At 46.8% G+C, this 16,950-nt stretch overlaps 1 protein-coding gene across 5 annotated transcripts in view; it reads right to left on the bottom strand.

The window, feature by feature from the left end:
- The window catches only part of Mast4 (microtubule associated serine/threonine kinase family member 4), a 905,780-nt gene that overhangs the window by 565,435 nt on the left and 323,395 nt on the right, over nucleotides 1–16,950 (bottom strand). For 4 of the 5 annotated variants that reach the window (XM_050160395.1, XM_050160398.1, XM_050160397.1 and 1 more), the window contains exon 1: nucleotides 2,560–2,916. The exons of the other annotated variant lie outside the window; for it this stretch is intronic. In XM_050160395.1, coding sequence (XP_050016352.1) covers nucleotides 2,560–2,916 — 357 coding nt within the window. Of the gene's footprint in view, nucleotides 1–2,559; nucleotides 2,917–16,950 lie in introns of those variants that run through there. 5 annotated transcript variants of the gene reach the window in all.

Below are 16,950 nucleotides of genomic sequence, written 5' to 3'. Positions count from 1 at the left end.
AATTAAGAGCAAGGACTGCTCTTGCAGAGGGTCAGCGGTCAGTTTCTAGCACATCGGGTGGCTTACAACTGCTTGCAACTCCAACTCCAGGGGACCCAACATGCAATGCCCTCCTCTGGACCTCAGCAGCACTTGCACACACGTGTGCACACTGCATGCACATCATTTAAAAATAACAAATCTTTTAAAAACAGGGGTGAAAAAACCTCAGATTCTCTCAAAATAGATTGTACATAAACTATGCATTAATGGAGTAACAAATCAACCCAAACTCTGAAGTTCAATTTCACAACATTTTATGAGCAATAAACTTAAAAGTTAATATTCAGTGATATTCTACTTGGCACTCAATATCAGTTTGCTACGCTGAGATTAAGTCAGATGATGGGTACAGGTGTGTATTAAATGTCTCAAGAGTGGATTAATATTGCTCCCATTTAAGAGGTGAGAAAACTGAGGCTGACAGAGTCGAATGGTCCACAAGCAAATACTTCCAGAACCAGAAAGAAGTCAAACCCAGGCATTTCCATGAAATGGGGTGTTTTTAGCCCAGCATTCCTGAACCTTCTACAACGGTAATTTTAAATGTGTGGGGTTTTTTTTTCTAAGGAAATGGAAAAAAGAGTTTTTATTAATTTCCCAAAGCCACAATTCCACAAAAGACCCAATTCCACAATTCCAGCCAGTGTTCCACATCGGCCCCTCATCAACTTTTAGCATTTCTCCTACTGCTCAAGGGTAGGAGCTACCGGACTTTGGTTTTGTTTCAAAATCCTCAGGGCAAGTCAAGATTTCAGCCCATCACCCCCTGTTAGGCTAAGTCATGCCCCAAACTGCAGCACTGTCTGTTTACATCCAGTCCTGAACTCGCACAAACAGTGATCAAAATCACTCGGCCATCCTACTCTGAAGCACGAAATAAGTCTCACTCCACCAGTCTTCACTGCTTTGATATCATTATGCCCATTTCGGGGGAAATAAAACACTGTCACCCTGAGGGGAGGCGATAAATCAACTATGCAATCGGGATCAAAAATGAGAACTCACCCACGCCCACCCCCACAGTTTCAAGACCTTGTGTATACCATGTCGGCTAAACAGAATGATTAGGTTAAGATAGCCAGTTACCCAGAGCCAACATGCTACATCAAAGGGAGATGTACCCAGGAGGAAGTACTGCTCTCTGCCAGCATCTAGGGTGGGCGTGTTACTCGACAAACTCCTGGAATGACTAAACTCAATCTGGAATTTAGAGCTATCCAGAATTCCAGATCAGAAACAGCATTCGCGTCAGCGTGAACTTTACCTCGAAATTCTCCACTTTTGACTACAGAACTGAACGTGTAAGGAATGAAATGCATCCAGGTCTCACAATGGAGGAGCAAAAGACTCCTAGAAAGCAGGTCTCCATGGAGACACCTGCCTGAGATCCGGGCAGTCCCACAGGCATCCAGGAACGAGTCATGGCTACCACCAGAGATTTGGCCAACCACCAGTCAAGGCTCCTTCCATCTTTGCCAGGCTGAGACTTGCCTCTGCTAGCCTTGTGCCAGATCCAGCCCCCGTTTCCAGGCTGGGCACCCAGGGGGCTAGTACCAGGACCCTGGGTTCTGTTTACTTCTTCTAGGGATAAAGGCAATTGTTTCCTAGCGCTAACCCCAACAGAGACGGGAAAACACCAGCCTGGCAGTGCAGAATTAATTTCACAAGGAGACTATGCTAGGGTTATGTTTTATTTATGGCTTTGTCTGATCAAGATGATTTCTCCCAAAGGAAACATCCAGAGCAAACAATCTTAAAGACTTGGAGAATCTTCCTTCTCTGTCTTCCAAAACAAGAAGGACTGGGAAAAGGCAAGCCAGATACAGCAACCTAGGGGATCATGAAACTCAGTGTGTCAAGAAACGAACCAGAGTTTTGGATGCACAGCCTTCCAGGAAACGAGGTTGGACAAAGTCCTCTGAAGAAGGTAGGACACCGGGTATGGTGACAGCACTCCTTTAAACACTTGAGTTCGAATGGGAGCGGTAGGCGCTCAGGCGTGTGCGATGGGCTTAACGTTGGGCTTCCTCTGCCCGAGGACGGAAGGTGAAATGATCCACCAAAACCATCCACAGGCGACCCCAGGACACCCTAGTCTCTAACACCCCAAAAGTGCAACCCGTAGCCGACACTGCCACCCGCGTCCTAAGCTCCGGGTCTCCCGCTCCACCCAAGACTTCAGTAGTTAGCGACTCCCACTTCTAGAAATCGGATCTGAGTTGCAGGGACAAGACAAGCTTTCAGATCACATCCTGACGTTGGCAACCCAAGCAGATGCAGATACGAAGGGATTGGCTCTGTGACATTTCCAAAGCACACCGTCGGGTAGCCCATGAAGAAAAGCGCTCGGGGACAACCTTGTGAAGCCAAGGACCCTGACTGTCACTATCCCAGGATGGTTAGCTGAAATGCCTTTGGTTCCCTCCCCTTTCCAAGACACCGGCGCGTGCAACGGGGTCTGAGGTGTCCCTGCAAGGGGGATCTAGAGGGTTCGGGATGTGGACAGGCAGGGCCCACCTCCTCGTCCTGCTCCTCCTGGGATGCGCTGCTGACCCGGGGTACCGGCAGTACCGCTCCTCCGGGGGGCGGCAGGGGCAGAGCAGGAACTCCACGCTCCAGTGCCACGCGCGCGGGAGCCCACGCGGCGGGCAGCCGGGTTCCCAGGGCGCCGCCCGGCGGCCGCGGCGGCTGAGACCTGCAGGAGAAGCGGCCGGGCTCCCCTTCCTCCGACAGAGTTTCCGAGCCCGAGGACGACTCCGCCGAGGAAGCGCCCTCCGAGGACGCGGCTGCTGCCGGAGGGACTAGGGTTCGGGTGCCGTGGCCGCTGCAACCACGGGGAACCGGCTCAGGCGCCTCGGAAACTTTCTCCCCCATGTTCCTCTCTGTCCCAAAGTGCCGCCCGATGGGTGGCGGGACGCTTGGCGCCTCCCGGGGAAGCCCCGGCTGCTCGGCTGCGTCTGGATCGCGCTGAAGCTCCCGTGCTGCGGGGAGCGCCGCCGGCGGCTACATGACCGAGGCCGGGCAGCAGGAGCGCGTCGCCAAGTTCATGTCCACCGTGGCTCGGCTGCTGCCAGGGAGTCCCGCGCGCAGGGCCATGCCCGCCGCGGTCGGCGCTCCGCGCTGCGCCCGAGCCGCCGGGACTGCGGCTTCTCCGGCTAAACCTTCCTCCGGGACGGAGCGGAGGAGACGGGCAGCCCGCGGAGCCAATGGCAGCGCTGGCGCGCCGGTGGGCGGAGGCTACGGAGCCGCTGGCCGCGCGGGCGTCAGGTAGGGGAGGTGGGGCCAGGCGCGGGCCACCCGATCCCGCGGCAGCTCTGGGTACGCGGGGGAGACCCCACGGCGCGGACCCAGTGGGACGGGCACAGAGCCCGCAGGCTCAACCTGGGTTGGGACTCTGAAGTGGGCGGGGGAGTGGCCGTCCGTCCTTGGGACGCCCGCGAGAGGTGGCCTAGTGAGGTCAAATCTTGGAGAACTGGACTTTGTCTCCAAAAAGTGGGATCAGGGAAAACTAAGCAGGAGGAGGCTTCGTGAAGAAACGGAAGCGCACGGCCTGTCACGCGCGCGCTCACACTCCCACCAGTGTGCAAAGAGTGAAGTCTATGATGGAGCGTGGGCATCCGGACGGGGCTGATCTCCACCCTCCTTTCTGGTTAAACTTCTTGCGCCTCAGTTTCCTCAATTGTAAAGGGAAACATCGACGCCGCTGTTGTCTGGCAATGAGACTAGAGCAAAATAGTCAGCAAAGTGCGTGGCTTGAGCACAAGCCAAGGTCTCCAAAGATGATTTTCTGTATTTCTGCTTAGAAACTAAAGTTAAGTCAAAGACACGCGCCTGTAGCAGAGGAAGAAAACAGCTGATACCTTGCGTTTAGGACCGAGCTCGGTAAGAACCGGCCCTGGCAGCTGTCTGCGGTTCTGCCGCTGGGTCAAGACACATTCTGACAGGGTTTCTCTAGCCCTGGATGACAAAACCACGGTACGCCGAACCTGGCTTCATTTTCCTCCCCTCTAAGAACAAGGAGAAAGATCTTCCACCAAAGGCACCAACACAATCGCCTTAACCTTTGCAGGGTCGTGAATTCCTGGGAAGCCAGTGCGGAGTTAGGCAGTGACTAATAAATGATTCCTACTTGCCTTTAGCTCCGTCTGAGCTCCACACTGTGACCTAGGGTATAAATTCAGCCAGCTCCCATTCCGCAGACGTTGATTGAGATGTGTGCCGCCTGGTTGCAGGGGATACAAAGATGAATACGGCAGGTCCCCTGCCCTTGAGGAGCTTGTGGTCGGGGGAAAGATTGATACTGCATAATATCACCCCATTATTCATGTTTAAAAGCTCTGGTAAGTGCTATAGTGTGCCGTGGGAGAAGAGGGGGAGAATTACGGCGAAGCCATAGCGGATCTTCAAGCCCAGGAGTCCTCCAGAATTTTACATTTCTGTCACAACAGGTTTGCCAAGAATCCTTAAGAAAGGGACTACAGTTGGAAGCCCCGTTGGCTAATGAGCCCTTTTATGCTACCGAAGTATTTACAAGTGATAATGAAAAGGGGGGGGGGCGCTAGCTATCTAGTCTGGACAGGCGGCTTTGTCCTGAACACTTTGGTACTGTCTCTGAAGGGGGAAGCTGTAGGATGTGACCCTCTGGCTGCAGACAGCTGTCAGAGTGGCATTGTGACACGTCGGCATGATCCAAGGGGATGGGAAAGCCTGCTGAGGTAAAAGGACATTCAAGAGACTTAGCTAAGTGGTGATGGAGAGGCTGAAGAGCGCGCAGTGGGGCGGTCTGGATCCACCTCCTGGGCCTCACAATGACTTCCCTCCTCAGAGTACCGGCCTTTATCTGAGCCCCTATGTGGTTGATTCAGCTCAGGGGACTGAAATACAGATTTAAGGAAGCCATTCACATCAAAGAAGAGGCGGGATTGCCTCTCCGTTCGGGAAGGGGTGCAGCAAGGACATGATTTGAATCCTAACAGCAAAGACAGGCGGTTCACAGAGCCAGAGCTGCTTCAGGGAATGACCTTGGAGTCCTGGCAGACCCTGAATGGGACACATTCTGTTGGTAACACTTTGGGGAAGACCCGGGGTCTATAACGACAAAGAGCTGGTCAAAGGTCACACAGCAAGTGAGCAGTAGCACTGTGGTTGGTACCCTGAGATCTGCTTGGGAAAATGCCACTCAGAACAGACAGTTTTTTAATCAAAAATACACACATGTGCATACTAGACTATAAATAGCCATAGAAAAGGAATACCTGCTGCCTTGATTCATTATGTAAAAAAAAAAAATCCCTTTGGTCACTTTTTTTAACCCACAAACATTCATAAGATACTGTGCCAAACAAGGTTTAAAAGCACTGTACAAATGCTATTACACTTACTCCTCATGTTGATCCAGTAAGGTAGCTACAATTTTTTTTGATCTTCTTTCACAAATGTGAAATACTGACATCTAAAACAGAGAAGTTAAGCAGTTTGCCTGATGTCACACAGCTAGCAAATGTTAGAGCCAAGATTCAAAATCAAACTTTATTCATGCTCCTGACCTGTGCTATTCAAAGTCAAAAATAGTATTTATTAAATATTTCAAACCCTGATCCTAAATAAATACATTTTACATTGCAAATCACGGCACACATATATATACACAGTGCAAGTAAGAGTTCACGATTTAATGCCTTTTTGGTAAACAATGCAGCCTGAAATTTTTATTATTATTTTTTCTGATAATAAGCCAGCTAGTTGTGATTTACTAAGTGGAGTTCCCACCCTGTTGTCAAACTTCCAGTTTCAAAGCAAGCTTGGTCATCACACTGACAGTGTCTGCCTAGGAAAAACGATGACTGCCTTTTAGGCTAAGACTTTCCAAAGCAGAATGGGGCAAACTCAAAGCATGAGTAGAAACAGACGATGGTCAGAAAGAATAGGTCCCTGAAATTACCCCAAGTAAACACATGGGTACATCCCGGGATATGGCTAAACCACCGGTCCCAAGTCAGTTTACACGTCTAAATCCTGCAAATCAACTTTCCTTTCTTAGGAACGCCTAAATCCCTTCCCCTGTTTACCCACAAGTGTCTCCTCCAAGAGAATGTTTCAAAAATGTCGGCGAGGTTGGAGACTTGGACGCCCAAGAGGGAAAGCCCTGCCCCCCCCCCCACCTCTGCATTTTCATTGCAGGTATAAGTCAGGGGAGAAAAACTGAAGACATAGTTATGACTCCCGTGAGGCAGTAACACGTCTTCAGGTGAAGAACCAGAGCAACCACAGGAGAAGAGGGTCAGAGCAGCCAGCATGCCAGATGTGTGTCCTCAGTGATGAAGCCATGGCCTCTGCACCTGTATGGTCTCTGCCTGTCCCTGTTGCGCGGGCAGGACGGGGTGAGAATGTCGTCTGACTGGCAGATGAAGGGTGTCCTAGCACGTGGCATCACCTGCTTCAACGATTCCCAGCACTGGAGCCTTTCTTCCAAGCATTAGGTTGAGGGCTCAATAAAAACAGAAATCAGTTCTTGTTCTTTTTTTTTCTATAAAATGAGATCATCATAAACTCAGAATGAACCTTTTTTTTCCTTTGCAAAACCCAGTTAATACGTTCCTAACTACTTAATGCACTGAAGCTGTTAAGTAGCAGCTTGTCTTATGAAAGGTGATGGATTATCTACCTTTGCTGGGTTAGTTTTATATGTGCTGTTAATGCTGGGCTTTGCCTCCTCCATTGGGGCCGAGATTGTGCAGGACTGAGACAGAGTGAGCATTGACCAGAAGGCGGCTGCTGAGGCATCTGACGACCCAGTGCGGCACAAACGGGACAGTTTCTGCGCAACCATCCGCAGGTGGGGGTGAGGGAGCCCACATCTCGTCTCCTTTGTTTTGTGTCTGAGGCTCTAAGGAATGAGGGGGGGAATACAGTACAAAGTCCCAGAAGGCAAGTCGAAGGATTTCAAAATCTTAGTGGACAAGGCCTGGGAGGAAAGGCAACAAGTATTATAGCCATCAGAGTCACTCACCTAGACAGTGAAAAGGGTGGGAAACCCAGCTCTGTTAGCTAATGAAAACACACCGTTGATGAACCAATAGCCTGTAATCTTATCTAATGCATTTACATGTCTGTTAGAGGTAGAATGTGTGCCAGAGATCACCAGGGAAACAGGGATGCTTGTTCCCACCCAAAGATGTAGGTTTCTACATCTTCATGGGACTAAGCACTCTCCAGTGAATATGCACTGGCTATCTGAAAGCTGAAGGGATGCTACAGGTGACCCCCGTTTGGAAAATCAAAGCTCTTTGGTAAGGGGCAAATTGCATGGGTCCATAGAATCCAGATATAGGTGACTAACTGCAGTTGGGTCTTCATGGACCTTGTATTACTCTCCTGGAGACCAGCCACCTTGGAGTGGCTTAGTGGCTGGACTAGAATATGCACAAGCTAAAAACAGCTGGGAAAACTGAGCTAACGCAGAAAAAAAAAGCCAAAGACAAGGTCCCCAGAGGGTTGTGTTCAAACAAAGTCCAACATCATGACCTACTTCCCACAGCAGACTCCCACCTTTTGTGTCCGTCTTTTCCAAGATGAATAGCCCCATCTGGGAGTTTTGTTAGGCTTTCAGCATGAAAATGCTCCTTTATTGTCACGCTCCATGTTTCAAAAAGATGTATCCAAGACCCTCTGCCTGTTGGGGCAATAGAAGACAAGGGAAAATCTTCCTATGTTTTGTTCATTGTGGTGGTTTGCTTTCCGAGTCAAACACTGCCGTTTTCCATTTTCGCTTCTTAGATCAATCTTGACTTTGTCTACACTGAGTAGCATGAAGAACCCTTTTGCCATGAACACCGGCTAATTGGGAAAGAAATGACAGGGGCAGTGACGTAACAAACTCCTGCTTTCTCAAAGCTGCAAGGCCTTTGCAGACCCACGAGTGGTTTTTAAGGTGCTTGCTACTGGAGGTTATGCGATCCAGCCCTCTTTGCTTTCAGAGAGCAGAGTCTGCCTAACAACCATGATAGAGAAGCAGAATCTAGTCTCTCACCCAAATCTTCAGAGACAGACAAGATCCCCAAAGGTTTTAAAGACACAGGAAAGTTAGAAAACGGTTGCTCGGGTCCATTGGTTCTCACCACAACTGCACATTAGATTCACCTGGTACCTTGACCAAATCCTGTTGCTGAGTGCCACTCCAGGGATGCTTATCTGGCTTGGGATGTGACTTGAGGATTTAACGAGTTCCCTAAATGGGAAGTGATTGGTGTTGGGTGCTGAGGTAATGGAAATAAAAGGTGAGCCTGGAACAACTCTTGGTATCCAAGTTCAAGAACTGCTCAAAGAAAGATGGCATCAGAAGGTGGCAGGTACTAGCCTAAAGGAGATCTCTGTGGCCAAGGCTGGGAGAATTTGGGATCCAAACAATGATGTTGTTGGATTTTAAACCACAGGACAAAATAAATATTCAGAAGTCCAAAGTCATAAATAATTAACGAACCACAAAGTAACTAGAAGCATGGGATATTGTTCAGTGAGAACTGTTCTTACCTAGTGTGTATGAGACCCTACATTTGATCCCACCCCTATGGTATATACTCCAGTATATCCCAGTACTCCAGAAGTAGTGGCAGCAAAATTTGTACTTCAAAGTCATCTTTAGCTATGTGAGGTGGTTTAAAAGAAAATGGCCCCCAAAGGCAATGGCACTATTGGGAGGTGTGACCTTGTTCAAGGAAGTGTGTCACTGTAAGGATGGGCTTTGAGGTCTTTTCCTCAAGTTTCCGTCAGTGTGACTATCAGTCAACTTCCTGTTGCCTGCAAGACATAGCATGCTCAGCTCCGGTGTGACTTCTGCCTGCCTGTGCCATGCTCCCCATCATGATCATAACGGACTGAACCTCTGAAACTGTAAGCTCAATTAAATGTTTTCTTTACATGAGTTGCCACGGTCATGGTGTCTCTTCACAGCAATAAAAATCCTAACTAAGACACTATACAGCACATTCAAGATAAGCCTAAGGCACACAGTACCTGTATTCTTAAAAGAATAAATAAATAAAAGTAGTATTTAGAGAAACAGAAACTTCTTAAAATAGAATTCCAATAAATTTTACCCCAGAAAAGAGCAATGAGAGAAATAGAAAGAAAATAGCAATAATGTGGCAAGACTCAAAAAACAAGATCTACTAAACTGTTCTGGCAGGAGTTTGAGGACAACAGGATTCACATAGACCCAGTGTTCTGTAGCAAGGTAGCCATCAATACAAAATGAAGGCTAGTGACTTCACAGTGGAGAAAGCCAGCAGATACCAACTTAACCAACTAAATGAGAGTCACTAATCATAAGACATGCAAACGCCCGGACCCATTGCTAGGATAGACAACGCCATCTCTCTAGTACACATAACAAGTACGCATAGCCTCACTTCATCATGAGAACTGAACACATGACTAACCCAAAGGAGGGCATTGCAGAGAAATACTTCAAAGGTCTCCAGGTCATGGGAGAGAAGAAATGTGTGAGGAACGGTCACACCAACTCAGAAGCTACAGAGAGATGGGAGAACTAGGAACAACAGAAAATGACCTCAGTGGTGAAATTTTAATCAAATACAAGTTTGAGTAAACGATATTGGGACAATTTAATCTCATATTGTTGGTATTTGTGGGTATGATTATCTCCTTAGAGGAAGCAGGGTTATGGATATTAGGAACTCTACATTTTAGAACTTTTTGTTGAGTGTAAAATTAGTTGGAGATACATAAGTCAAATGCAAAATTCCCTCTGTAGCCCATACCCTCCTTTCAATGGCATTTTCCTGTCTTGTCCTCACCAAGAGGCCTTTCTTGGGGCAGGAATAGTTATAAAAGAAAGAGTGTCAATGATCCTAGCCAACATCTGTGCAGGAGGATGTGCATGGTAGTTGCCATGGGAACCACACCACTGGAGCAACGGCATCATGGTAGATGTCTTTGGAACTGGGCTGTGGAACTCTGCTTTCTTTTGTGAGAGTATCTGTGTTACTGTGAATTTTCATTGCTGTGACAAGTATCTGAGCAAAACCAGTTACAAAGAAAGAGAGTTTATTTTGGCTAAGGTTTCAGAGGTTTCGGTCCATGATTGCCCAGCATCACTGCTGCTCCCCTGTGGTAGAGCAGAAGAGCGCGGGTACAAGAGAGTGTTGCAAAGCAAAATTTGCAGCTCAGGGAAGCTGGGGAGCAGAGAGAAGAGGGGGGAGACCGGAAGAGCACATTTTCCCCAGTGATGTCCTACCTTCCATACTTTTGCCACCTCCTCTCTATTCAAGTTTTGAATCCACCAGCAGCTTGAACCATTTACAATTTCCTGTGACCCCATCACCTCTTTAAAGTCCCACCTCTGAACATTGCACTAGAGACCAATAAGAGCCTTTGGTGGGGAGGTGGTACCGAATCCAAAACATAACAGTGTCTCAAACTATCCTTAAGCAATTTCCTGTATCTGCTTGGGCAGTCATGGCTTTGTGACTCCAGGGGGAGTGAGCTATTCTTGGATTTCTAATCTTGACAAGTATTCTGTGAACAAGAGTATGGGTTCACTCTCCCCAGCTCCACCCAGAGAATGTGGCACCCTCAGTTCTTTCTGGAGACCTTCTCTCCAGCTTTGCTTCTGATTCTGTCAGACACCAACGGAACTTCCTTCTGTTAGCTAAAGTACTGGGACTGATAAATAAGGGGTCCTAAGAAATATGGGTTTACTGACTCAAGTACACTGGTTACCTCTCCAGTTGGGAATAAGCTCTGTAAAGCAATTCAAAGTGTATTGTGATGCTAAAATTACAGATGCATCACTGGCCTCAGTCCAGGTGCTGATTCTACACAAATATTAGGAAATGGTGCATTAGGTATGAGACAGAATCCTTCTTCCTAGAGATTAAAATAGTAAGAAAAACAATCTAACGGCAAAAGAAAGACTTTACCCAGCCCTGAGAGAAGCAGATCCTAGTCCAACACGATGCTGGAATTGTCTGTCTGACTTCCTACTCTGTGGTGAGAGTCCTGAGGGAAAACTGATAGCAGATCTTACTTACCCAGCATCGCATGTGTGCTAAGCCCCAGCTCAACACCTGGCACATGATAGTTCATAAGAAATAGTTGTTGAGTGAATGTATATTATTGCTGCCATGTGACATAGAATAGCTTTACTGAAAATGTATGTGTATCAAAACTGCTAAGTCAACCAATATTAGACTTTGCTACAGCCAGGCAGTGGTGGCGCACACCTTTAATCCCAGCACTCGGTAGGCAGAGGCAGGTGGATCTCTGTAAGTTTGAGGCCATCCTGATCTACAGAACTAGTTCCAGGACAGGTAGGGCTGTTATACAGGGAAACCCTTTCAAAAAAAGAAAGAAAGAAAAGAAAAAGAAAAAAATTTCCCGCATATCTAGGTTGGTATAAAGAACCCAGGGTCTTTCAGTAAAAGAAATCTTCTGTTTATTCAGTAAGCCAAACTCCAGTTCAACCCACTCTTGTGGAAGCTTCCTTTCACGATTTGCCTCTTTAAACAGCCTTCTAAGTGTGGCTTGCAGGTGATTAAGAATAGGGTGGGATCCTTGAGGACCTCTTGAGCCTAAGGCTGTAAGAACTCCCTGCTGGGAACCAAGAAGCCACTCAAGTTGGGCTGTTATGGGCTTATCCCCTCTATTTATAGAAAGTCTGGTGCTTATGGAAAATCCATCCAGGTATGGGAATATTACAGTGTTGTTTGTTTGTTTGTTTGTTTGTTTACACTTAGCCCATCATAAAATCCATGCAGGGGCCTGTGACAAGTAAGAAGAAAAAATGAAATGGTAGAATACTTAGCATCAGGAAAGTCGGGGTCTCTGGAAGAATCAAAGACAGAAGCTCTGGAGTGAATTTGCAGAAACAGGCCCCAGAACCTCAAAGCAGAGCTGGCAAAACAGGGAGAAGCTGCTTTTGATGACTCCAGAACCATGCTGCCTCTCTACCATCTGTGCCTGCAGAATGGGGGCCCTGCACGCCTCCTGCCTCTGCACATAATCCTCTCACTAGCATGTGCATCTGATTAGCAGAACTAAGTCAGATGACTGCATCCCAGAGGCAAAGGAAGCCGAGAAATGTGGGGGTTTCGCATTCTATCTTGGGAAGACAGATTCACACCATGGGGAACCATCATGATGCAAGAGTGTCAAAAGATTTGGCTAACAGGGAAGAACCAGAAGAATTCAGATTTTATAGAGCTCCAGTCCTGGATTCATGGTGCCAGTCAGCTCCTGGCAGTGTAGGTGTAGTCCTGGGCATCAGCTCCAGGAGGGCTACTCCCAGCAGCTCACTAAATACCTCATACAGGGAAAGAGTGGTCATATATACTGAACGTTACCTCCATTCCAGACCCTGAGCTAAAATGTTCTGTGTACATTATGTGTTCCTTGATAGCCCCAATTCAAGGATATGGTTCTTGTTTTACAAATAGAGAAACCTGAGCTGGGAAATTACGTAATTTTTCTCAAAGTCGCACAGTAAGTTAGGGTTAGGATTTAATGCACATTCTGTGTCAAGCCCATCGTTTTCCTGGTATATTAACTTTTTAAGAAAAACAAACAAAACAAACCCAACCCATGGAGCTGTTGAGGTGGTAATGGCTTTAGAGACCATGGAAATATGAAGGCTTGTGGGAGATCACTTACAGCTACCAGATCTCAAGAGAGACAAATGATCCCCAATTTTGGTGAACCACTGTGCTCCCCAAAGTTGTAGCAGAGTCTGGAGCATGGGTGCACTCCAAATTAAATTCTTTCACTGTGCCAAAAAAGCAGCCATATAGCGTGAGTTCTCTTAACAAAGAATTGTTTGGTATACTTCTGTTAACTAAGGGCATGGTGTCATACAGCGGCTCGCTAGACATTTCTCATTCTCTATAGCTCAGACTTTATGTTCATTGAACAGCAACTCCGCCCCCCTCTCCTCCCAGCCTCTGGCAACCAACATATTACTTTGTGCATCTCGGCGTTTAACTGTCCAAGTAAATTTTTTGGTTTTGATCTGAGCACTTATTCTTGTGACACTGTTTTGCAAGTTTAAAATTGAGAGAGGGATCTCCGTTTCCTGCGCGGGAACGAGCAGGGGTTAATCCTGACGCCAAAGGTTCTTTCTGATGGATGAAGAAGGGCTGAGCAAACAGGGAACATATTTTTCATTTAACTACTGAAGTCCTAGCTGTACATCAGGAAGCCTGGCATCTATTTGCGACTTTGCCACCAACTCCATTTATCAGGGCCTCCATCACCTGTGCGATAGAGGTAATATAAAACCTGCCATCATTTCCTCCATCAGAGTGTTATGAGATTGTTTTGAAAGTACTTTCATTTCCCCAACAGAAAGGCATTATAGATCTATATATATTCCTGTTATGACTTCTTTGGGGGAAAGAAAAGCACTTTGGAGAAGTCTTGGTTCACAACTTCCAGGACTGAGTGATTTCAGAGCCTTACAGGCATCCATGTGTGGGATATTCTTTATGAAGCGAGGCTTGTTTCTCTTTTCTCCACTCCTTCTGGATTGTTTCTTCTCTTCTCATTTGTTGTGGTTCTTTCTTTTTTTTTTTAATTCCAGCATAAACAAACCTCTCAGCTTGCTTTCCCTAGCGGAAATGTTGCTTTAGATGGGCTTCGTTATTTATGCCTCGATGTCAACATGCATGAGACTTTATAGAATTCAAAACAAGATTGTGATTGGTTTAAAATAGAAAGATGCAAAGGAGCCCAGGAGGGCTGGCCCCACTCGCTGGTGGAGCCTACCAGGAGAACTTTGTGCCGTTTCATGAACAGAGTTGGTCCTCTGAGTGTGAAATGTCCCCTTCTTTGCCGTCTAGTCCCCCAAGCAATCAGTTTTCTAAATGGCATTTTAGAAAGGTAATGAATATCTGCTAACACTGGATGTCAACTTAATTTCAAAGCTGTGGAGCGGACCATAAATAAAAAACAGTGAGTGATTTTCATAGTTCTGCCAGCTTAGACCCACAGAAAGGTGGATTACCAAGAGGCCGAACCAAAGCATCTTGAACAAGCAAGGTTAAAAAAGAGAATAGGAGGTATTCTGCATGTTATTGTTATATTCTGTTTTTTTTCTTAAATGTTTTTAATATAGAAAACTATAAAGAAATTTACAGTTATGGTGATAGCACATATATTGGTCCAACATATGATATGTTTTAAGTAGGTGATAGGAAGGAGAGACAAAGGAATTAGGAAAACAGGTTTTTCAAGTTTCTTCCCCCCAAAAAAAACTAGAAATAGATTTCCCTTCATGTCATATCCCAACTGTTGGATTCTGAGTGATAAAGCACAACCTTACATAGTATATTGCTTAAATGAAGATTAATTATCCCTATTTCAATCATATGCCTAAGGTAGGAACAGGAGCTTCCTCCCTAGGTGAGGGATTCTTCAGATCCCCAAGAGATCACTGAGCTGCTTCTTGCTGCCCTAAGAAAGCAAATGACTCTCCAGCTGTCAAGAGCCCCCGCCAGACAGCAAGAACCCCCTGCACTCTGCAACATACCCCCTATATCCAGCAAGAGCCCTTCCAGACAGCAAGAACCCCCTGCACTCTGCAAGACCCCCCTACAGACAGCAAGAACCTCCTACAACCATAAAGAGGCCCCCAGTCTTGCTGGGTTTTTTCCACAGAATTTTCCCATTCTTTCCTTTTTATATTAAATGCCACCCCCTTTGACTTAGGCAGAACCCCAACTTCTCCAAGATCCTTGTAACAGCCTTATCAATGAGTTCACTGCATATTGTATAACCTGTCCAGTTTCTGCTGAACCCCCAGGCTAGGTTCTAAAATTAGTTTTGTGACCATGCTCCTGTTCTATGTGTCAAGAGATACTCACTGCTGGCATGAAAGACCCTAAGCTGGGATGCCCGCAGTAGAACACCTCTCTAGTGTAGCCAAGGATGAGTTCTGTCCCTAACAGCAAAGAGAAGAAAGTGCTGACTTGTTAGCCTAGCATGCAAGACCCTGATGTTTTCCCAGCATGGTATCCCAGCCCACCCTCTGCAAAGGGTATGTTCTTGCCAACTGGATTATTCATTGTTTGTGACTCAGATTCTGCTCCAGCCCCATATACCATAAATGTTTATTCAACCAGAATCCTGTTTAGTCAATCTCTCCACCATTAAAATTCAACAGTTATCCAAAGCCCACAAATCTGAAGCAACTTAACCGAAATCCATGTTGTCCAATTCTTTGACATGCCTCACTTTGAAAGGCCTCTTCTTAAGTCTGGGTGGGCTGTGAGGATTTCCTTTCTCCCAGCAGAATGCAGCAGAAGGGCTGTTATGTAAATTCTAAAGTTCTGCCAGCCATGGCCATGTAGCTTCCATCTGCTTTTCTTGGAGGGCTTGTGCTGGGGAAGGTAAGCACCATAGAAGTACAGATACTCTGAGCCTCCCATGCGGCAGAGACCACAGACACCCGGTGGAAAGTCTGACTCCTCCATAACTCCCAGTAAGGGTGGTGGCTTTTCCAAGACCATGCTGCCCTGCCCTTCCTCAGCTCCTGACTCCAGAAAACAAGCAAAAGGGATAACTGTTATAACCTACTAGGTTTTAAGGTCATTTCTTATTAGGTGCACTCCATAAATTCTCTCGTTGGCTTCCGAATTGAAGACTGTCTCTCACATCTCTGCATTCCAGAGTGATTTTTCTCCTTCCTTCTCACTCCTTCAGAAGACATCAGCTGAAACACGTAATACAGTAAAGTGACAGACACTGTGCTGGATGTCTGGGAGGGGCAGCAGGTGTTAAGAACACTAACCCTGTGTCTCTGTTGGTTCTCAGCCGTCATAGCAGAATCCTGGAACTGCGTAATCTGTGAAGGAGTTTGTGTGGGTGACATTTCAGCGAAGGAGAGAAGTTCAAGACTGGGTTGCCACATCCAGAGAGGGTCTTGTGCTAAGTCAACTTGTGACAAGACACAGAAGGGCAAACTGGCATGAGTGGGAGAGAGAAATGGGAGCCTAACAGGAAGAGCTAAGCCATTCTCACAGGAAAAGCGGTCATTTCCAAGGGCTCGGCCTCATTATCCAAACCCCTCCTCAGAGACCCCCACCTCTCAAGACTGTTTGTTATCTTACGTCTCAGACTCTTTTGTCTGCTCTTGGGACCTTTTTCTTCCTCCTGCGTTGTTTTGTCCAGCACTGGTATGAGAATTTGTGTCTCGTCTTATTGCATCTTGTTGGATCATGTTCAGTGGATATCACTGGGAGGCTTGCTCTTTTCTGAAGGGAAATGGAAAAGCAATGGATCCAGGGGAAAGGGTAGGTGTGTGTGTGTGGGCGGACCAGCAGGAGCGGAGGGAGGGAAAACTACTGTGGGGATGCATTGTATGAGAGAAGAATGAAAAAAGGAATGACTGTCACCTTAAGGACCAACACCTACCCAGGAATTTTGATGGAAACAAACTATATTCAAACCCTAACACCTATTGTTGAGATCTTTATAGTCCTGCTATAGATGAACAACAACCAAGTCCAGGCAATTGTGGTGCGTGATCAATTACATCCAGAACACAGAGCTGAGTACCCATTTTGTGACAGGCACCTGTGCCATAGTAAAATGAACTGAAAACACCGACTAAGAGAGACTGTAGGAAATCCATGAGGAATCCTCCTGGAGACCACTGACTCTGTGAGTCCCGAGGTCTGGATGGAAGTAGACGCGAGGCTGAGATTTGAAGTCAGTAGAACGTCAGTGATAATGAAACCTATGCCTCTGCCTGAAATACCCAGGGACTAGATCAGGGAAGGCAGTTTTCCTCCATAAGAATGCTAAGGCACATGAAAGGAACACTGCCCTTCAAATGTGAAGAAGAGCCAGAAAGTAAGAGGAAATCAAAACCTCAAGGTTTCCAGGAACGGGGGG

Source organism: Alexandromys fortis, unplaced genomic scaffold (assembly GCF_014885135.2).
Source record: "Alexandromys fortis isolate MF-2015 unplaced genomic scaffold, M_Fortis_MF-2015_v1.1 scaffold_76, whole genome shotgun sequence".
NCBI classification, from domain to species: Eukaryota; Metazoa; Chordata; class Mammalia; order Rodentia; family Cricetidae; genus Alexandromys; species Alexandromys fortis.
The sequence above is the reverse complement of the archived record's forward strand: the minus strand, read 5'-3'. Positions and strand labels throughout refer to the sequence as shown.